This window comes from Macaca thibetana, chromosome 16 (genome assembly GCF_024542745.1).
Source record: "Macaca thibetana thibetana isolate TM-01 chromosome 16, ASM2454274v1, whole genome shotgun sequence".
In the NCBI taxonomy this organism is placed as follows: domain Eukaryota; kingdom Metazoa; phylum Chordata; class Mammalia; order Primates; family Cercopithecidae; genus Macaca; species Macaca thibetana.
In genome coordinates, this window is record NC_065593.1 from 53603051 (window position 1) to 53623797 (window position 20747).

Here is a 20747-nt window from a genome sequence, read left to right on the forward strand (position 1 = left end):
GCTCACTGCAGCCTCGAACTCCTGGGCTCAAGCGATCCTCCCATCTCTGTCTCCCAAAGCGGTGGGAAAAAATTTTAATTGCGGCCGAGCGCGGTGGCTCACGCCTGTCCCAGCACTTTGGGAGGCCGAGACGGGGGCGGATCACCTGAGGTAAGGAGTTCGAGACCAGCCTGACCAACAGGAAGAAACCCTGTCTCTACTAAAAATACAAAATTAGCGGGGCGTGGTGGCCCATGCGTATAACCCCAGCTACTCGGCAGGCTGAGGCAGTACTAATCGCTTGAACCCGGGGGGCGGTGGTTGCAGTGAGCCGAGATCGCGCCATCGCACTCCAGCCTGGGCAACAAGAGCGGAACTCCGTCTCAAAAAAGAAAAAAGAAAAAATTTTAATTGCAAAAATCCGAATAAGTTCTTGAAAGCTGGACTTTTCCCCTTTTTTGTGCCCTAAGCCTGCGCTGAATCTGTGCCTTCTTTGAAATGCTTTCCCGCCTTCTTTCTCGGGGTCCCACGCTACCTGGGGCCGCACTCTTCAAGCACATGTTGACTAACTCGTCTCCTTATCTGTCTTCCCGAATGGCCCAGAGCTGAGTTCTTACTAATCCCGCTAACCTGTAGTTCGGTGCGCGCTGCAAAGCAGTAACAAATCCAATCAGCCCGGGAGGCAGACAGCAAGGACCGAAGAACAAGGCTGGAAAGGGAAACGTCGCACCGGCTCTGCCCAGCGGCGCCAGCCCGGGCAACCTTACACAGATGCGAAGCCACACCCCTTTCCCCAAGTACCTCCCCGCTAACTCCTCCCCCTGGCCCAGCGTCTCACACGGATTGTCTAAGTCCCCGCCCACCAGGCGTGGCCCCGCTCTGGGAGGACCGCAATCCCGCCAACAATGACTCCGCCCCTCCTTCCGCTGAGAAACCTGTCCCTTTTATTTAAAGAATACCTTTTACGTCAGCCCGCCTTACGTAGCTTTGCGTCATCAGTGCAAGGCGCGGAGGCGGGACTTCCTGTCCCTGGCATAACAGCTTCCGGGAGAAGCCGGAAGAGACCGGACCCTGAACAGAATCGCAGATTGCCAGCCCTTTTCCCGACCCCTACGGAAAGACGAGTCCAGGGACCGTCCTGGCGAGGTCAAAACATTTAGTCTGGCCTTTTCAGGTGAGGACTTCCCCATCCAGGCACAGTGCTGGTCAAATCCCCCTTTAATTTCCCATGACTCCCCGCGTCCTCAAGCCCCGCCCCCAGTTCCCCAGCCCCGCCCCGAAGTTTGAGGGGTGTGGACGGTTTGTGACCCCCTTAGCCGACCCTACCCCTCACGGGCCGGGAGAGCTGGGCTTATCACGGAGGCCAGGGCCAGGCAGCCCTTCGGTTCAGGTGGGCCCATGGACCCCAGTCCAACGCCGCGGGAATAGGACCATCCAAACGCGAAACCTGCGCCTCAGAAAAAGGGTGCGGGACCCCTCCTCACCGTGCGGTCACGGTACGGACAGGGTAGATCACAGGCTGAGGGACAGAGTAAAGACCTCTGAGGCCGGACACCTGGGGTCCTGCTGGGCCCCTCCCCACGAGAGTTCCCTGTGTCTGTGCCAGCCGTTTTCGTCTTTCTTCGCCGCAGTTTCCTTTTCTGTAAATCATGGTTAATGACATTAACCTTCTTGCCATCAGGGATTAGTTGTGGGTGTGATAAATAATTGCTACCATTTATTGAGCAATTGCAGTTTGCACTGTGCCAGGCACTGTGCTAAGTATTTTGCTTCGATGATTTCACGTCATCTTCAAAACAACCTCATGAGGTAGGTACTGTTTTTAACCCCATTTTACTGATGAGAAAGCTGAGGCTCTGAGAAAGTTGTCTGAGGTGATATAGCTAGTAAGACGCGAGACTGGGGTTATAATTAGTTGTTGTTTTACTAACTCCAGGGCCAGTATATTAAATAAGGATGTTGATGTGTTCCACAGATATTCTTTGAGCAACTACTGGGGCATTATATTGGACACTTCAGTACCAAGAGAAATACATACGATCCTTGTCTACCAGGAGTCTAATAGAGAGATGGAGAGGTAGATAAGTATAATGAAGTTTTATAGGTGCTGTGAGAATAGTCTGATAATGATAATCACCAGACTGGATTTGCCCAGGGACAGCTGTGAAAGCAGCAGATTCTCCAAAGGACATAGTAGGTACTCCAGGGATCAAGCAGGGACCCTTCCTGCCTTTCTAAGAAACTGCAGCAGCAGAACCTTCACAGTGAAAGAAGAGAGACTGAGATATGGATTGTGAGAGTTGTTATGGAATCTTTTTCAAATCACTTCCACGTGGGGAGTGGTCATTGCAGGAGTGGGCCCATGGTGACCCAGGAGGGTGGTGCTTCTGGTGTCTGTCCCATGTTGCTCCCCGGGGCTTGCCAGAAGTTTCAGAGGTGGCATATAATGTCTGCTGCATAGTGTCTGCTCGTGACCCCTACAGAGTTGCCCGTTTGAGGTTGTCTGACTCTGCTTTTGATGGTAGGTCAGTTTTCTTTGACTCTTGACATCTGGCAGCCTGGATCTGTGACCAGGAATGAAATAGGCTGAAATGAGACAATCCGGCAGGGATGGCTAAACAGTGCCTCTAAGCGGGCCCCGCAGTAAAATATTCCAGACTTTTGGGTCTCTCTGAAGCCACTTTGGAGGCTGCTTAGGAGACATATTTGCTTGACCAAGTGATAGAAATCCTAGAGAAACTCAGGCCTCAGCAAAGGTTTTTCCTCATTCGCCAAAAAAGCAACAACAGTAGCAGCAGCAGCAGCAGCAAGGCTGTGGGCTTTTCCTGCTGATCCACGCTCATTGGGAAGTTGGAGTGTGAGAGAGGAAGGTCACAGAACCTGAAAGCAAGAGCTTCACAATAGAGGCAAAGGGTACGATAGGTCTTTAGCTTTACGTTGGGGTGCCAGAATTAGGAAGGTTTGTGCCCCCTTCTACAGAACACTGAACTCCTTTTTTTTTTTCAGGGCTGGGTCAGTTAGAACCTAAACAAACTAGAGACCTGGTTGCAGCCCCTCAGGCTCTGCTGATGCTGTCCCCCTTTGTTCCTGCAGCGTGGACCCTGCCGGCAGCCAGGCCATGGAGCTCTCTGATGTCACCCTCATTGAGGGTGTGGGTAATGAGGTGATGGTGGTGACAGGTGTGGTGGTGCTGATTCTAGCCTTGGTCCTAGCTTGGCTCTCTACCTACGTAGCAGACAGCGGTAGCAACCAGCTCCTGGGCGCCATTGTGTCAGCAGGTGACACATCCGTCCTCCACCTGGGGCATGTGGACCACCTGGTGGCAGGCCAAGGCAACCCCGAGCCAACTGAACTCCCCCATCCATCAGAGGGTAATGATGAGAAGGCTGAAGAGGCTGGTGAAGGTCGGGGAGACTCCACAGGGGAAGCTGGAGCTGGGGGTGGTATTGAACCCAGCCTTGAGCATCTCCTTGACATCCAAGGCCTGCCCAAAAGACAAGCAGGTGCAGACAGCAGCAGTCCAGAGGCCCCCCTGAGATCTGAGGATAGCACCTGCCTCCCTCCCAGCCCTGGCCTCATCACTGTACGGCTCAAATTCCTCAATGATACCGAGGAGCTGGCTGTGGCTAGGCCAGAGGATACCGTGGGTGCCCTGAAGAGGTGAGTGGCCTGGGAAGTGGGAAGCTGCTTGTGCTCATCCCCCAGCCCTTGGTTGCCTCTAAGGAGGCTGGTGCAGACGTAGGAGCTGCAGGGAAGTATAAGATCCAGCCCCTACTAAGGGCACGTAGATACTTTCTTAGAAATACACCCCTCAGGCCGGGCGCGGTGGCTCCCAGCACTTTGGGAGGCCAAGGTGGGTGCATCACAAGGTCAGGAGTTTGAGACCAGCCTGACCAATATGGTGAAACCCCATCTCTACTAATAGTAAAAAAATTAGCTGGGCGTGGTGGCACACACCTGTAATCCCAGCTACTCAGGAGGCTAAGGCAGGAGAATTGCTTGAACCTGGGAGGCAGAGGTTGTAGTGAGCTGAGATTGCGCCATTGCACACCAGCCTGGGTGACAGAGTGAGACTCAGTCTCAAAAAAACAAAACAAAACAAATACACTCTTCATTAGTTAAGGATAAAGATGAGGGAGGCCGGGCACGGTGGCTCACGCCTGTAATCCCAGCACTTTGGGCAGATCACAAGGTCAAGACATCAAGACCATCCTGGCCAAAATGGTGAAACCCCGTCTCTACTAAAAAAAAAAACAAAACAAAAATTAGCTGGGCGCGGTGCCGCATTCCTGTAGTCCCAGCTACTTGGGAGGCTGAGGCAGGAGAATTGCTTGAACCCAGGAGGTGGAGGTTGTAGTGAGCCAAGATCACGCCATTGCACTCCAGCCTGGCAACAGAGCGAGACTCCGTCTCAAAAAAAAATAAAAATAGGCCGGGCGCGGTGGCTCAAGCCTGTAATCCCAGCACTTTGGGAGGCCGAGACAGGTGGATCACGAGGTCAGGAGATCGAGACCATCCTGGCTAACACAGTGAAACCCCGTCTCTACTAAAAAAATACAAAAAGCTGGCCGGGTGAGGTGGTGGGCGCCTGTAGTCCCAGCTACTCGGGAGGCTGAGGCAGGGGAATGGCGTGAACCCGGGAGGCGGAGCTTGCAGTGAGCTGAGATCTGGCCACTGCACTCCAGCCTGGGCGACAGAGCAAGACTCCGTCTCAAAAAAAAAAAAAAAATAAATAAATAAATAAAAATAAAATAAAAAAATATAAATAAATATAAATAAATAAAAATTAAAATTAAAAAAAAAGATGAGGGAAAAAAAAAATCCACCCTCTAATTTTTCCCCACTCCCCTTTGTTGGTCCAGGCCTGTTTGCTTTCTCATTCCTCACCCTCTGTCTTTCCTTCCATGTCTTTCATCCTTACAGCAAATACTTCCCTGGACAAGAAAGCCACATGAAACTGATCTACCAGGGCCGCCTGCTACAGGACCCAGCCTGCACACTGCGTTCTCTGAACATTACTGACAACTGTGTGATTCACTGCCACCGCTCACCCCCAGGGTCAGCTGTTCCAGGCCCCTCAGCCTCCTTGGCCCCCTCAGCCACTGAGCCACCCAGCCTTGGTGTCAATGTGGGCAGCCTCATGGTGCCTGTCTTTGTGGTGCTATTGGGTGTGGTCTGGTACTTCCGAATCAATTACCGCCAATTCTTCACAGCACCTGCCACTGTCTCCCTGGTGGGAGTCACCGTCTTCTTCAGCTTCCTAGTATTTGGGATGTATGGACGATAAGGACATAGGAAGAAAATGAAAGGCATGGTCTTCCTCCTTTACGGCCTCCCCCCTTTTCCTGGCCAGAGCTGGGCCCAAGGGCCTGGGAGGGAGGGGTGGAAAGGATGTGATGGAAATCTCCTCCATAGGACACAGGAGGCAGGTACGGGGCCTCCTCTTCTCGTCCACAGGAGTACAGACGTCCCTTCTGTGCAAGCACAACTCAGGTAGAAATGAGGATGTCATCTTCCTTCACTTTTAGGGTCCTCCTGAAGGAGTTCAAAGCTGCTGGCCAAGCTCAGTGGGGAGCCTGGGCTCTGAGATTCCCTCCCACCTGTGGTCCTGGCTCTTCCCAGTGTCCTGCATGTCTGCCCCCAGCACCCAGGGCTGCCTGCCTGGGCAGCTCAGCATGGCCCCAGCACACCTCCATAGGAATCCTGGAGTATCCTTCCATTTCTCAGCCAAATACCTTTTGAGACTGAAATCACACAGGCGGGAATGAAGATTGTGCCAGCCTTCTCTTATGGGCACCTAGCCGCCTTCACCTTCTCCCTCTACCCCTTAGCAGGAATAGGGTGTCCTCCCTTCTTTCAAAGCACTTTGCTTGCATTTTATTTTTTTAAGAGTCCTTCATAGAGCTCAGTCAGGAAGGGGACAGGACACCAAGCCAAGCCCCCAGCATGGCCAGGCCACAGCTGCTGCTCCCGTAGGCCTCAGGCTGTAAGCAAGAGACAGCACTGGCCCTTGGCCAGCGTCCTACCCTTCCCAATTCCAAGGACTGGGTATGGATCGCTGGGCCCTAGGCTCCTGCTTCTGGGGCTATTGGAGGGTCAGTGTCTGTGACTGAATAAAGTTCCCTTTTGTGGTCCTGGAGCCTCTTTCTGTGACAGAGAATGACTGCGCTGCCCCCAGCAACATGGTAATGAGGGTAGGTAGGCCGGGGCTACCAACGGGAGATGCAGTTTATTTACACCAGCAGCCATGGGGGCAGAGGGAATACACAGCGTTTACAAAGTTAGCTACCTGTACAGAATGGATTACATATGCAAAAATAAAAATCTCAAGACCACAGGACAGCGTGAGCCCCACCCCCCTCCCCCAATGACCCCAGCATGCGGTAATGCCAGGCGGGTGGCCCCTGGGCATGCGGGGGGGAGTGATGCATGGAAGGAAAAGCCACCGGCCATGGAAATTAGTACAGAACCCCCCCACACACACTCAGACACATGATAGGATACAGGGCGGACGACACCTAGCCGGGGTGGGAAGGATGGGAATTGAAACCCACACAGCCTGCTGTTAAAGGGAGGGGAGTGGGGAGCTCCTAGCCCCTGTTCAACTACATGGTAGGGGGGCACTCTCTCCCCAAAAGGAAAAGGGTTTGTTCCCTCAGAGTCCCTGCTGGACCAAGCCCATCTCTTACCCAGCCTGGGCAGGGGGCTCTGCCCTGAGGGCGGGCCAAGGAACAATGGGGAAGTTTATGTGGACAAACCAGTTCCCAAACTACTTCCCACTCCTCCCTCCTCCAACCAGAAGGGGGAAAAAGGGAGAAGCCACAGGGCAAAGAGTGTATTAGGGCCTGAGCTGCAGCTGCCTCTCAGAAGGGAGAGTGGCCCACAGCCTTCCTCCCTTCACCTTCAGCCCACTCCCCAGACTGCATCTGGAAGCGGCTGGAGGCCTGCTGAGATCCTCCTCTCCCTCCGGCCTCCCCTCAGAGGGAGAAGGCTACGGAGGGCCAAGAACGGAGGAGCCCAGGCCCCAGGATTTATTCTAACTCCTGCCAAAATGTTTGGCTTTTTAAAAAATAATCACAATTTGTGGGTTAAAAACCAATTTGCAACCAGGCATGAGCCACAATCAGAACCACCCCAGGGGGAGAGCGGAGTTCCAGACAGGGCATTGCAGCCCCATCTCTGTTGTTCCCTTAACCCTCTAGGGTCCCTAACCCGATCAGTCCAACCAGTCCTGGGTACTAGCTACCCAAATGTGGGATGGCTCCTCTTGGGAAGAGGGCAGGGGACATGTCCAGGAAGTGCCAGAGAACTTGGCTCAGGGTCACCTCCACCCGTGTCAGTCAGCTCTGCTCCCAGCCCAGGTCGCGGTCCTCCAGCTTGGCTCCTGGGAGTGGTGGTGCCCGCATGGAGGGGGGACGGTACATCTCTTCAGGATGTAGACCAGGCAGGTGGGCACACTGGCATGACAGTCCCAGAGAGGGGCAATGACACCCCTTCCCCTCCACTGACAACCCGGAGCACAGAGGCCACCCTCTTTTCCCACCCGACTCCTAGCAAAGGGGGAGAGGCACGAGATTAGGATTTTCCTCAGAGCCCCAAACCACAAGTACAGAATAAATAACTTAAAAGCGCTAAGGAAGGGAAACAGGGCAGGCTTTGGAGGCAGGAGCGCCGAGAGAAACTGAAGCCGGTCAAGGTGAAGGGGGTGGAAGCAGCAGTTGGGAACCTGGGCTGCCCCGGTAGGGCAGTGGGGCAGGATGGGCAGGAGGAACACGGGGCCACCCCAGGAGGGTGAGGCTGGGTCCCTTCCTGGGGCAGGGAATGAGGTAAGAAAACATTTCAAATAAAGCAGCACCGTTCCCTCTCACCTTGGGGCCCCACTCCTCACCAGCCCTGGGTCAGGGAGGAGAGACAGGGGGAGGAATTCTGACACTTCTCCCTCTTCCTACCCTCCCTTTCCCATTCCTTGAAGCTGTAGAGGCTGGAGGCCCTTTCCTGGCACCCAACAACAAAAGGACAGCTCCTGCTGCCAAGGAGGCCCATGGGGACTGAGGGGAAAGGGCTGCCCCTGTGAGGGGCAGGGAAGGTGGCGGCAGTTCTGGACGCCCACCTCAGCAGACAGCACTCTGTGCCTGCCTACCCCTGGGACTGGGGGCATTTGATAGGATTCTGCACACAGACAGGACATGCCCAGCCTTGCCCCTCAGCTCCAAGCACCGGACCCATTCACATTGCTGAGGGCGGCCAAGGCAGGCCCCCTCCAGGCTCAGCTTCCAACCCACAGCCTCCCGGGTCGCCACATTGCCCCTCAGCAGGGCTTAGTCCAGTTCCTGGGGTGGGGGGCAGGCAGTGCCCTGGCACAGTGCCCAGGTCAGGCCCCTGGCCTAGCTGGACATCCAGTAACTCACAGAATAAATAGGAAAACTGCCTCCCCACCAAACTTATGTCCAAGGCATAATATGTCCAGGTCTGAGTCCTGCACGCTGAGGAGTCGTGCTCCATTGCAGAGGACTTTGACACCCCCCAGGGGCGCATAATCGGATCCTCTGCCTGCCTGGCCCACCAAGCTTCCCAAGCCCCAACCCCCAGCAGCCGTCCATTTGCCAGGCTATGCCACCTGGGTGGGGGTCAGGAGAGAGGGCTCTGCTCAGCCAAAGGCTATCCCTTGCACCCAAGTCAGTTGATGTCATCATAGATGCTGGGCGTCGGGGGTGCCGGTGGCTTTGGCTTCTTCTTCTTGTTGGAACCTAGGCCGGAGGCAGTCCCTACCAGGCTCAGATGGGATTTCTTTTTCTTGGTTTTCCGTGACTCAGAGCTGTTGGTACCTGTAGAGAAAGAGACACAAAGGATGAGAGTAGGGTTGTGGCAGGAGAGGTGGCACTCCCACGGCTTCGGGCACAGCCCCTGGGGCCCAACTGTATCACGTACCTAGACCCCATCCCTGATTTTCACTCGTCTTGGAGGAGCCTGAATCAGAGGGTGAAAGGTCAGAGGAGCCATCCCACTGAAGCCGGCTGATCAGGGCCTGGCTGTCAGTCATGTCAAAGCTGTCATTATCCAGGGAGCTCTCGACCTCTGGAAGGACGCTAGAAAGGGGATGAGCCAAAGAAGGGCTTTAGAGATAGCGATCATCGCCCTAACTGGTCATAACCCCCCATCCCTCCTGTAGGGCCACTTACGCCGAGGGCCCGAGGAAATAAATCCGCACGGTTCGCCTCTGCTCATCTGTGTGCTGTGGGCAGCGTAGGGACCTGGTGGTGAGGCAAGGCAGGGAGGGGTCTGAGGAACTCAGGTAAAGCCCCTCCTCTCGGCAAGGCAGGAGCCACAGGCACAGACAGGGAAGGGATGAGTGCAGATTCGTCCCCAGACTGTGGCCGAAGGCCTGATCATTAGAGGAGGGAAGGGGAAGGGCAGAAGCCCCATTGCTCAAGTCCGACCCATGCCCATGGTGAGTGTGCAGGAGGCCCCTGGCCCCCTTTCTAGGTTCTGTGCTCACCTTGTGCACATCTTCTTGGTGTGTTCAGAAATCACCCCACATTGCTGGAAGAGGAATATAAGCTGAAAGGAGGGATGGAGGGAACCTACTCTAGATGCTAGATGTTCCCTTCTGCATAAATGCTAGAAAGCACAAGCAGAGATGGCCCCAAGGTGTCCAGAGCAGACAGTCCCAGGACACTATGGGCCAGGAAACCTAATTCCAGAAAGAGAGAACAATATGGCCCTGACTGCTATGTCACCAGCTTCCTCCCCGGCCTTGACCACTGCCTATGGCTCCAGCCCACTCCCAAGGGCCTTCTCCCTTGCCGGTCCCCCTCACCGTGGTGAGCAGGCTGCGAAGCTCCTCTGGCCCCAGGGTCTCATAGCTGATCCCAGTTGAATTGTTATACTGCAGGAGAACCAGAGGTACAGGTTAGAGATAGGGCAGAGAAGAGACGGGGCCGGGGGGAAGCGAGAATCAGTCCCTCTGGTGCCTTTCTAAGCGAGAGGCTTTAGGACAACCCTGCCGTTTTCCAAGTGATTTCTCTCATCCCACCTGCCTATGGATAAGGGGCGGGACTCAGAAAGAACATAAATATATAAGATCCAAATAGCTCATCAGTGCCTCTGGCTGTCAGCATTCTGATCCCTACTTGTCCAAATCCCTACCACCTCACAACCAGGACAATGAGAGCAAGCGCGAGGGGCGGCCCATACTCACCTTAAAAGGATCCGAATTGCTAAGTTCCCCTGAAGAAGAAAAAAGAAGGGGAAGGGTGTTTGATGCAGAGGTACAGACAGAGAACCCTGAAAATAACCAGAGAGGAAGTGGGGGTGACAGAAGGATCACAGGCCCTCCCTCAATTCCCCTATCCCCGGGCCCCACCTCCACCCCCCGGCAATGAGTCCCAGAAGACGTAGCTAGAAGTATTCCCATTGCTCCGGCCCCACTTACCATTTTTGTGTTTTAAAGACTTGGATCTTCGAGGGGAATTGGGGTTCTGGAATGGGAGATACCATAGCTTTGGGGAAAGGGTAACGATAAGGGGGAGCCGAGAACCCAGGGAAGGAAAAAAGATTTGACAAAGCAGCATCCTCAAATTCCTACTCTTCCTCCCCAGTAGGAGGCCTGTCTACCCATGTGCCCTCCCCCGCCCTCCATTGCCACACCCCACCCGCCCACCACAGACACCCTCAAGCCCCCAGTGACCTCAGCCTTGAGTCAAGACACTTGAGGACTCCCTGCCCAAAGGGGAGGGTATCTGTCCTTTGCCCATTAATTCCCCAATGCTTGCCCCGGCTCTCACCTTGTCTGATTTCCTCTTCTTGGCTAAGGGGGAACAAAAGCATAAAGAGCAGGGTTTCCGTTAAGTTCTCAATCTAAAAGCATCTCAAGAAAACCGTACAATAGGCTGGGCGCAGTGGCTCACGCCTATAATCCCAGCACTTTGGGAGGCCCGGGCGGGCGGATCATGAAGTCAGGAGATTAAGACCATCCTGGCCAATATGGTGTAACCCCATCTCTACTAAAAACAAAAAAATTAGCTTGCCGTGGTAGCGCACACCTGTAATCCTGGCTACTCAGGAGGCTGAGACAGGGGAATCACTTGAACCCGGGAGACGGAGGTTGCAGTGAGCCAAGATTGCGCCACTGCACCCCATCCTGGGCAACAGAGCGAGATTCCGTCTCAAAAAAAAAAAAAGAAAAAGGAAACCGCACAACTATACTCTCTCTTCATCATTCAAGACAACAACCTGTGACCACTTTATACCCTATTTCTGCTTCCCACCTCATCCCAATGCTCCCCAAGTTTCCCCAGATCCCCAAGCACCTTTCTTTTCTGAGCCATAAGACCAGTCGTTGTCATTGATGTCATCATTATCCTCTTGGTCACTCTCAGACTTATTCATATTGTTGCTATTGGCAATCCTGCCAAAGGGAGGGAAGAGAAAGGGTCAAGGGGGTCACCCCACTCTGCCCCCAACTTCAGAGGCACGTGGGGTATCTGGGGCCAAGTAAAACCCACTCTCTGTACCCTCCTAATGCCCCCGGGGTACTACACCATGGCACAGGCTGCAGAGAATGGGCAGCTCTGGTTCTCTCACCGGCGGTTGGCGATTCGGCTGCTGTTCCGACCCATTCCCAGGCACTTCTCCAGATGGGGAGCAAAGCGGGAGGCGGCAATGCTGCGACTGCAATTGGGGCAAACACACTCCTTGCTCTTCCACTGGTTGAAAACCTGTCCAAAGATGTCCAACCCCGGCTGGTCCACGATCTCTGGGGACAGGAGAGGCTGGCGATCAGGGTGGGCAGGGGACCCTCTCCTCTTGTTCCCACCTGGGGTCCCACGGCCTCTTCAATCCCTCCCCCGGCTCACAGGAGCTCCAGATGCTACATCTAGCACAGTTTCCAGAGAAGGAAACTCCAAACAGTCCCAGGGAAGGGCTGGACTGCTGCTCCTTCACCCTGAAGCTCACCAAAATCCTTCATACTATCAGGGTCCGTGTCGTCCAGGAAGAAGTAGCCACACTTGACAGCCCGGTGTACCTCAAAGCAGAATCCCAAACAAGAATCCTCGACCAGGTCCGCATATATCTCCTGAGCGATGGCCTGGGCCCCAGGGGAGAACATCTACGGTCACAAGAGTCACAGCCCCCTGGACTCTCACCAACCAAATCTGCTGCCAACTGGCCCCAGCCAAAAATCACGCTTTCTTTGCCATTTTCCCCATCTTGACTTCGTGTTCTTTCTTCTTCCTGGATACTTGGCCTTTTCAGCTGGCTATTCCCTTTAAGGAACAAGGCTGACTACCCAAATTCCTCTTTGGTGTGGATGCCAGATATAGCGACGTGGAGACATCAAGAGAAAGAACTGGAGGCACACGTGGGGGAGCCCTCACCTCTAGTTTGCTGTTATCCAGGCCAGACAAAGACATTTCCTCCATTTTCATTTGTAAACTCTTGTGGAGACGGCGCTCTGACTGCTCATAGCACAGCGGGCGGCAACACGGCTGCACACACGGGGGTGGGGGTGTTGTTGTGAGTCCAAGGCACCTCTGAAGGCGGCCACCTTCCCTCCCACCTCGCTGCCCAGAGCTCAGTCCTGGCATCAGGGTCTCTCCCTCCCCAAGGCCCAGGCTCACTAAGTCTGGATGGTCCTTCAGGGCCTGAAACCTAAAGGGGGCCTAGTCTTTCCCAGGCCTGAGCTCAGGCCCTGGACTCCACTGCCAATCAGAGTCTGGGTCTATAGGAGGCAGCAGCTCACCCTAGGTCCCCAAAACTCAAACCCCTCTTTGATACCCATGGTGCAATGCAGCAGGGGGAGGAGAAGGAACTCCAAGGCCTCAAAGCAAACCCACAGGGTGTGGCAAAGAACTGCACAGACTCCTAAATACACCCCCCCGCCTTCCCTAAAGACTCTCCTCAGAGTCACCTCTGCTTTCAGCCAGGATGTCCACTTGGGGGGGTACTGCTACCAGAAGTAGAAATGGCCCTAGGACCCTACAACCTTCACCCCACTCTGCCTTCCCTTGAAATCAGCCTGCCACTCCACGAGGGAAGCAGAGCTCACAGGAGCCTAGAGCTAAGGGACATTTCTAGCCACCATGAGCAGGAGCGGCGGGGCGGGGGGGGGGGGGGTGCCCGGTGGGGTGGCACGCCAGGAGCGGGCACTCCCCTTACCTGTTCTTCCTTTAAATAACCACCCGCCCTCCCTCAGGACCAGCCCGGAAGTCTCTCCAAGAGCCCCAAAGTCCAGGAACCCCCACCCAAGGATTCAGACACAGCACCCACAGCCCAGGGCCCCTCGGAACGGTGGGTACGAGTTTCAGGAGCCGCCGGCCTAGAGTGGGGTGGGGACTGACGAATGAGCCGGGGGCACTGGGAAGGGTAGGAGGCCGGGCCTCGGCTCTTCCCCCGTCCCTGCGGCACTGCTGCTGCATCATACCGACTGGGGGGAGGAGAGCCGAGCCGCCGGGGCCGGCACCGGGCCGGGACAGACCGACCCCCAGAGAGTGGACAGAGTGGGACGCGTCCCGGCCCCTCTCCTTCCCCGCCCGCCAGCAGCCCCGGCCGGCCGGGGAGAGGAGTCCGGGAGGGTGTCTCTATTGTCCCGGGGGCTGGGGCCTGGCTCCCTAACAAAGGCCCCGCGCCCCCTCCCCGGCCGGCCCTGCCCCGCCCAAGGGGGACCCAGACGGGGGAGAGCTGGGGGCCCCGGCCCGGCCGGGAGGCTGGGGGAAGCCGGGCGTTTCCGCGTCGGCCCGGGGGGAGGGGAAGGGGCGCTGACCCAGACCTGGGGGGAGGGGGCCCAAGCCCCGCCTCGGGCCCCGCCCCCCGCCCCCCGCAGGCCCCTCCCCCGTCCCCGTCTCCGTCCCGTACTCACCCCGCCCGGGGGGCCGCGCCGGGGCCCGGCGGCCTCTCAGGGCCGCGTCCTCCGGCGGCGGCGGCGGCGGCGGCTGCTCCGGAGCCCCATGTCCGTCGGTCCGTCCTCGCCTCTCCCCGGGGCCCAGGGCCCGGGGCCGGGGGGTCGGGCCGCCCCCCCGCCTCGCCGCCTCACCGGGCGGCCATGGCCCCTTCCCCTCCCTTCTTGTCCCGTCGCCGCCTCCTCCTCCTCACCTCACCCCGCCCGCGCGCAGTCCGCGCGCCGTCCGCGCGCCCCTCCCCCCGCCCCCCACTCCAGCCCGCCTCTCCCGGGCGGGGGGTGCGGCGCGAGCCCGGAGCGCGCGCGCGTGTGCCGCGACCGGAGGATGGATGGATGGAGCGAGCGAGAACGCGAACGTGCGCGCGCGCACCCCTCTCCCCCTCCCTCCGCGCGGGCGCGAGGCCAAGCGCGAGCGCGCTCCAACCTCCTCCTCTTCCTCCTCCCGCCCCTCCCCAACACCCCGCCCTCCCCCTCCCTTCCTCTTCCTTCTTTCGCTTTCGCGCGCCCAGCGACTGCTCGCGCCTGCTAGAAGGGCCCGAGCGCGTGCATCTGCCCCGCGGCCGCAGCTCGGCAGCATTTGCTCCAGGGGGCGGGGACCGGGAGGGGAGGAGGGGCGCCACGCCGCCGTCCAAAGTACCGGCGGACGGGGACGGGGGCGGGGAGATGGGCGGGGCCTTCGCGGACCTCCCCGACCAATCGCCGAGAGGCCTCGGCCCGGGAGGCCCAATAAGATGGGGGTGGGTGGGGCGGCGTTCAAGGTGAGGTGCGCGGTGCGCTGGGGGCGGAGACTTGTGCCGTCCCGGCCGGCTCGGGGGCGGGGGCAGCGGGTGGCGTCGAAAGAGAGCGCCGGCTCCCAGCCGATCCTGGGACGCCTTCCGGCCCAGGCTTCCCCGCCCTTCCCTCGGGGCTCCCCGCTCTCTCCCCCCCCCCTCCGCTCCCCCCTTTACCCCGAGGCGTGCAGCCACTTCTGTGAAGAGGCCAGACTTGAAGTGGGGCGCAGTTAGGACCTCGGAGCGGAAAGCCCGTAGAATCGAAGGGGCTCGCCCGCGCCTCAGTTCTCCTGGTTTCTGGGCGGGTCTCAGCCCACGCCAGGCCTGCGGACCAACAAGCGGCCGAGATGAGGGTCCGCTGCTGAGGTCGGAGGCCAAGCTGCGCCCTTCTGCGCGGAGCGCCCTCCCCACCCCTCATCCTAATTTAGATCCCACACCTGCTTGCCTTTCCTGCTTCCGGAACCCACGCTGGACCCCCCACCCCTCAAGACAGCCTGCCTGGCACTGGCCAGATCCTTCCCCCGACCCAGTGCTTTTCTCCTGGGTGCAGAGTGTCCCTATGCTCACGCTCTCAGTCCCTCTTTAGGAAGGAGCGGGCCTTTTCCCAGCCGCGGTGGATGGCTGGATTGGCGCTTTCATCTCGGTTACTCTGTGTCTGGTGTCCTGGAACGGTTGTGTGACAGCCTTCTCCCCTCAAGAGATAAGATTAAAAAGGAGGATAGTCTGAAATCACATACTTGGAGCCATCTTTGGTTTTTAGTTTTCCGCAAATATTTTATTCTCACCGATTTCTCCTGAGAAACAGCAAACATTTATTGAGGCGATATTCCAGAGTAGTTAAGATCAGGCGTCTGATTTGAATTTAAATCGTTGGATCTAGCAAATGAGTTTCCTCTGCCTCAGTTTCCTCTGTTGTCAGTGGGCATAATGATAGTCATATCTCATTGCGTTGCTGTAGTGATTAACAAGTCAGTGCATGTGAAACTCTTAGCTCTGTGTAAGTGCTTGGTAAATCTTAGCTGTTATTCTTACGGTGCTCCAGGTGCTGGGACAAAAGATGATATAAGACAGTTGTGCTTCTTCAAGAAGTTCACTGTCTTGTGGGATAGACAGGTAGCATAATAATTTCAAAAGAGTGTGACGAAAACAGCAGAGAGAGAACAGAGGTAGCCAGAAGGAGACATCAAATAATGTAAGAGAGTTGGTCAAGAAAGGCTTCTTGGATTGGGCGGGGTGGCCCAGGCCTGTAATTCCAGCACTTTGGGAGGCCAGGAGCTCAAGACCAGCCTGCAAAAATGCAAAAATTAGCTGAGTGTGGTGGCATGCTCCTGTAATCCCAGCTACTCAGGAGGCTGAGGCAGGAGAATCACTTGAACCTGGGAGGCGGAGGTTGCAGTGAGCTGAGATTGCACCACTGCACTCCAGCCTGGGCGACAGAGCGAGATGCTGTCTCAAAACAAAACAAAACAAAAAAGAAGAAAAAGAAAAACTTCTTGTAGTGGGAGATGAACCAGGTAAAGGTAGGCCAAGAAAGCATTGGATATCCCCAACCGGAAGCTTCAGAAGCCTGGATCAAGCTGAAACAGAGGATTGGGTGGCAGAATAGCTGGAGGTGAGCAGGCTGGATCATACAGGACAAAGCAAGTAGGTGTTGAAAGTTTCGCCTGTAAGCCATGAGGAATCCTCAAGGGGAATCATTCACCAGACTTATATATTTAGTAGATCATGCTGGAGTGTGGTCTGGAGAATAACTTAGAAGCAGTAGGTTTTTTTGTTTTGTTTTGTTTTTTAGCGTTTTGCTCTGTCACTCAGGCTGGAGTGCAGTGGTGTGATCTCAGCACACTGCAACTTCTGCCTCCCGGGTTCAAGCGATTCTCATGCCTCAGCCTCCCTAATAGCTGGGATTACGGGCACATGCCACCTTGCTCAGCTAATTTTTGTTTTATATTTTTAGTAGAGACAGGGTTTCACCATGTTGGCCAGGCTGGTCTCGAACTTCTGACCTTAGGAAAGCCACCTGCCTCAGCCTCCCAAATGCTGGGATTACCGGCATGAGCCACTGGGCTTGGCCAAAAGCAGTAGGTTTTTGTTACTGATTGGGGTGTATGGAGGAAAGGAGAGGGAGGTCTCGAAAACACCTTTAACTAGGATGGGGAACTCAGGGGAGGACATGGGAGGATGACTTCACTCTGGGATATATTGAGGTTTCTGTGGGATCAGCTGATGGAGACCCGAAAGGTGATTGAACTTAGATCTGGCACAGAGAAGTAAGCTAGGTTTTCAGGAACTTCAGCAACATAGCCTCAGCCTTCTTTTTCTCTTATCTCCCACCTCCTTTTCAGGAATTCTTCCCGCCAGTGATGCTGATCTGTTTCTTACCTAAATATGCCCAGTACATTCTGCCCTAAGGAATTTGCGCCATGGCCAGAAAATCCTCCTGGCTTCTCCCTGTTGACCTAAATCTTTCCTCATATCCCCACCCGTGGCCATCCTCATACCAAACTTCTGTACAACTAGACTGTACTGTTCATTCTGTGCTTGGCCTGGGCTGCTCTGTGGTGGTGACCTCTTTGGGCATGTACCAGTCTTCACTGTTAGCACCAGTTCATAAACACTAAGGCCTGAGCTGGTCCTGACTCTGGGTGAGACCCTGGGGTTACAGCAGCAAGCAAGAGAGACACACAAACCTTGTCCTAGCGTGGCTTACAGCCTAGCAAGGCCTGATGGGAAGGAAATAAGGCCTGAGTGTGAAGGCATTCAGGCTGCTGAAGAAACATATAGTGTGGAGACCCTTTTTCTCAGGAGCTCAGGGAAGGAAGTGGTCTTTTAAGTGGAGCCCTGAATTAACTAGGCAGAGAGAACACCATGTGTATAGACCCTGGGACAGAGCATGTTATGTTCGAGACATGAATGGCCAGTGTGGCTAGAGCCAGGGCAGGGCTAACAGGGGCAGCAGATCCCCTAGGGCCTTGTGGGCCAGACTTATTCACCCACTCAACAAATCTTTCTTGGGTGTCGAATGTATATCAGGCAGTTTCAGGTGCTGAGATTACTGTAATGAACAAGCAGATAAGGTGTCTTCTACTTGGTGAGATAGATAATAAACAAATACATAAACAAGAAGATGGAGGACGCCTCTCTAGAGCAGGTGGTTGGGAAAGGCTTCGCTGAGAGAGGACATGTGAGTTGAGGCCTAAAAGATGAAAAAAACATCAGGTATGTGTAGAGTTGGAGGAATAGCCATTCTGGGCCGAAAGAACAGGTGCCAAGACCCCGCGGGTAGGCGTGTTTGAGGAACAAAAGAGATCACTTGGCTGGATCACTGTGAGTGGTTAGGAAGAGCAGGGTGAGCGAAGATAAGAGAAGGAATGCAGGGGCCAAACCTTGTAAGGCCATGGTAAGACATGGTAAATTTTCAGTACAGAAATAATCAGATTTATTTCTGAGATAACTTTGGCTGCCATGTGAAGAATGGGCTGTAGGGGGCGAGAGTGCAAGCAGGAAGATCAGCTTTAGGAGGTCTTTGCAGAAGTTGAGCAATGATGGTGGCCTTAAATAGGATGGGCGTGGCAGCTGTGGGAGTCACCCTGTGGGAGGGGTCGACAGATTTGAGACAGCTTTAGGAAGTGGAATGGAGAGGTCTAGGTGATTGAACCTGGAGGTGAAAGGGAGAGAGAAGTCAAGGCCAATACTCTGCTTTCTAGGTTGAACGACTAAGCGTTTGGTAATCATTTCGGGTCTTGAGGTATGAGATGCCTGCAAGATATCCCAGAGGATGCAAGGGTGTCTACACAGGTCTGCAGCTTGGAAGAGCAGTCTCTGTCGGCACCACCCTTCAGAATGGTTGCATATTGGCGATCATGGGAGGTTGAAGGGAGAGATGTGAACACCTGGGATAAAATGAGGAAGAGCTGACACCAGCAGAGTAGATCAAGAAGGCAAAAGACAGACAAGTGTTCACCAGATGTAATGAACATGTTGGTTACCTTAGCAAGGAGCCTCAAGGGATATTGGTAAGTTGGAGGCCAAGAGGCGCAACAAGCTTTTTAGAAGTTTGGCCAGTATAGGATAGGGGTGAGGGCTGGGAGAGAGTTCTTGGACGGGACCTGGGTCTGCAGCCCTTTGAGGTTCCAGGAACCCAGCCAAGGCCTGCACGGGGAAGGGTGTCTTCCTTAATCTCAGAGAGCAAGTCATCTCAGCCCAGCCCAGCCTGCTTCCCATCAGAGGTCTAGATGGTCTTAGGAAAGTCATCCTTAACCCTTAACCTTTAACCCCGGGTGGAGCTGAAGGCTCAGAGTGGGAGAGTGCTCCCTCAACTCCCCACGATAAGCAAGCCCTACACTAGGAAGGGTTGCATGTCCAGGGCAAACCCTTGACCCTAATAGCTCATCACCTCCAATTCCCCAAGACCATGTACTCTGAATGAAAATGCATTTGTTCTCCAACTTCTCAGTCTTTAGTGGTCTGACAACCCAAAGTGAACAAATGGAATTGAGAAAAGGGCAAGAACAGTAGCACAGAACAATGTGAATATAGGTTACCTATGGAATCTTCAGGGAAGAGGAAGATAGTTCTAGGGAAAAAAGGCAAATTGGCTTCAAGCATTTTTATAGATCAAACCTGTTGGGTCACCCCTGTGAACTACATCACCTTCATTGATTCCAGTGACCAGACAGCAGTCAAACCTTTGTTTTTCACTTTATTATACAAAAAAGGGAAAACAAAACTTCCACAGTTGGCTTTAAGCATAGGCAGACACCTCTAAGCCACTCCCTCCCACCTCCCATGATACAAATTCAAGTTGTGGTTGTTGTTGAATCCTACAAAACACTCTTTAAATATTAGAAAAAAAGTTGGGGGCGGGGACGGGGGTCTTCCCACCCCAGCCATCCCATCCCAGTGCCAAAATGCACTCAAGAGTGACCTCTTACAGCACCAACACCCCCACCCTGACAGTCCTGTTTGTACTGTAAGAATTTTTCAATTTTTAAAACAGGAAAAAAAAAAAGGGCCCCATTGCAAGTTGTTTTTAAATGAAAATACATTCCACTGAAACACAACAGTGTAGGGCAGCCAAATAGGAGACTGGGGTTCTTTGCAGGGCTCTTGGGAAGAAATAGAACCTATAAACCCCTTTACTTAATTCCAGGATTAGGACAAAGGAAGGGGAATGGGAGTGGAGAGTAACCCCCCAGACCTCCCCACCCCCAGCACCAAGGTCCAAGGCGAAGCAGACTGTCTGCCTGCCTTTGGGAGAGGGACCCACCAGCCTCTCTGGGGCCAGGGCCTTTCCCCATTCCTGCCCCACTTCTGCGGCGAAGTTCCCGCTCTTCCCCCATTCCTTGGCTTTCATTCACAGGGGGAAGGTGGAAAAGCACCAAGCCCCAATTTAATAGGTCATTGACATGATCATAAAAAAAAAGAACCCTCCAAATTTAGTCAACAAAAAAGTAAGAACTACAGATATAAGGTGACTTGGCTTATTAAGAGGAATAAGGTACCAAAAAATTTGGGAAATGGCTGGGAAGAATTAGAGACAGCTGAGAAGCAGCTTTTGCAGACTTCTTGCCCAGCTGTGGGGTTGGGGGAGGAGGGAGCAGACCTGAGAAATTAAAGGAAATAGGGGGTGGTGGGAGGATTTAAGGAAAGCTGAAGGGATGTGTAAGATAGGAGCTCCCAGCACATTTCTTGAAGCCCAGGTTCTGAGCCTAGGGTGGCCAGGCTTGGCCCCTCAGATGAGCAGGGGAGGCCTTTTCCACCAAATACAAGCTTTAAGCTTCACACCATCTTGCCTGTCTTTCCGGAAGCCTTCCTGCTGGACAATGGAGACCAGCAGCTCGGATGCATGTGACCCTGGCAGAGGGAGCCTGGTCTGGGAAGCATCCTAGAGTGGCTTCGGCACACTCCCCCAGTGGAATCAGAGACTGGGCAAAACAGAGGATGTGGAGAATGGGATAGCCTCAGTCTGCTCCCACCAGGGTCAACATCTCCCGGCTCTCACCGACCCTTTTTCCAGATTCACAACAAACTGATGTGGGCTCTAGGACAGACCCCCTTACACACACACACACTCTCTTTTGCACACATCCACAGCTGCACCC

The 20747-nt window shown here is 54.8% G+C and overlaps 3 protein-coding genes and 1 pseudogene across 10 annotated transcripts in view; 3 read left to right on the forward strand and 1 right to left on the reverse strand.

Moving 5' to 3' along the window:
- Positions 1 to 1025: 1025 nt before the first annotated feature.
- Positions 1026 to 6116, forward strand: TMUB2 (transmembrane and ubiquitin like domain containing 2). 2 transcript variants are annotated; one of them, XM_050763135.1, is made up of 3 exons: positions 1026 to 1153; positions 3073 to 3639; positions 4903 to 6116. In XM_050763135.1, the coding sequence occupies exons 2-3, from the start codon at positions 3098 to 3100 to the stop codon at positions 5264 to 5266; spliced, it is 906 nt and encodes a 301-aa protein (XP_050619092.1). In that variant the 5' UTR covers positions 1026 to 1153; positions 3073 to 3097; the 3' UTR covers positions 5267 to 6116. The 2 variants fall into 2 exon arrangements, with proteins under 2 accessions (XP_050619092.1, XP_050619091.1); XM_050763134.1 differs by lacking the exon at positions 1026 to 1153 and adding an exon at positions 1160 to 1788.
- LOC126938702 (uncharacterized) lies at positions 5610 to 6116 on the forward strand (annotated as a pseudogene). Its single transcript, XR_007720155.1, has one exon. The product of XR_007720155.1 is annotated as an uncharacterized LOC126938702 (transcript).
- Positions 6117 to 6189: 73 nt separating this feature from the next.
- ATXN7L3 (ataxin 7 like 3) lies at positions 6190 to 14226 on the reverse strand. Of its 6 annotated transcripts, none has more exons than XM_050763121.1 (13): positions 13838 to 14226; positions 12357 to 12467; positions 11935 to 12067; positions 11563 to 11734; positions 11289 to 11386; positions 10764 to 10786; positions 10412 to 10457; positions 10178 to 10206; positions 9797 to 9865; positions 9476 to 9519; positions 9159 to 9230; positions 8908 to 9065; positions 6190 to 8804 (listed from the first exon to the last, which is right to left on the reverse strand). In XM_050763121.1, exons 2-13 carry the CDS (start codon positions 12405 to 12407, stop codon positions 8656 to 8658), a joined length of 1044 nt encoding a protein of 347 aa, XP_050619078.1. In that variant the 5' UTR covers positions 12408 to 12467; positions 13838 to 14226; the 3' UTR covers positions 6190 to 8655. The 6 variants fall into 6 exon arrangements, with proteins under 6 accessions (XP_050619078.1, XP_050619076.1, XP_050619077.1 ...); XM_050763119.1 differs by having other exon boundaries at positions 10178 to 10263; XM_050763120.1 differs by having other exon boundaries at positions 10412 to 10478.
- The window catches only part of GRN (granulin precursor), a 164850-nt gene continuing 154024 nt past the window's right edge, over positions 9922 to 20747 (forward strand). The window contains exon 1 of the mRNA XM_050763096.1: positions 9922 to 9925. The gene's annotated coding sequence lies outside the window, so the exon portion shown is untranslated. The remainder of the gene's footprint in view (positions 9926 to 20747) is intronic.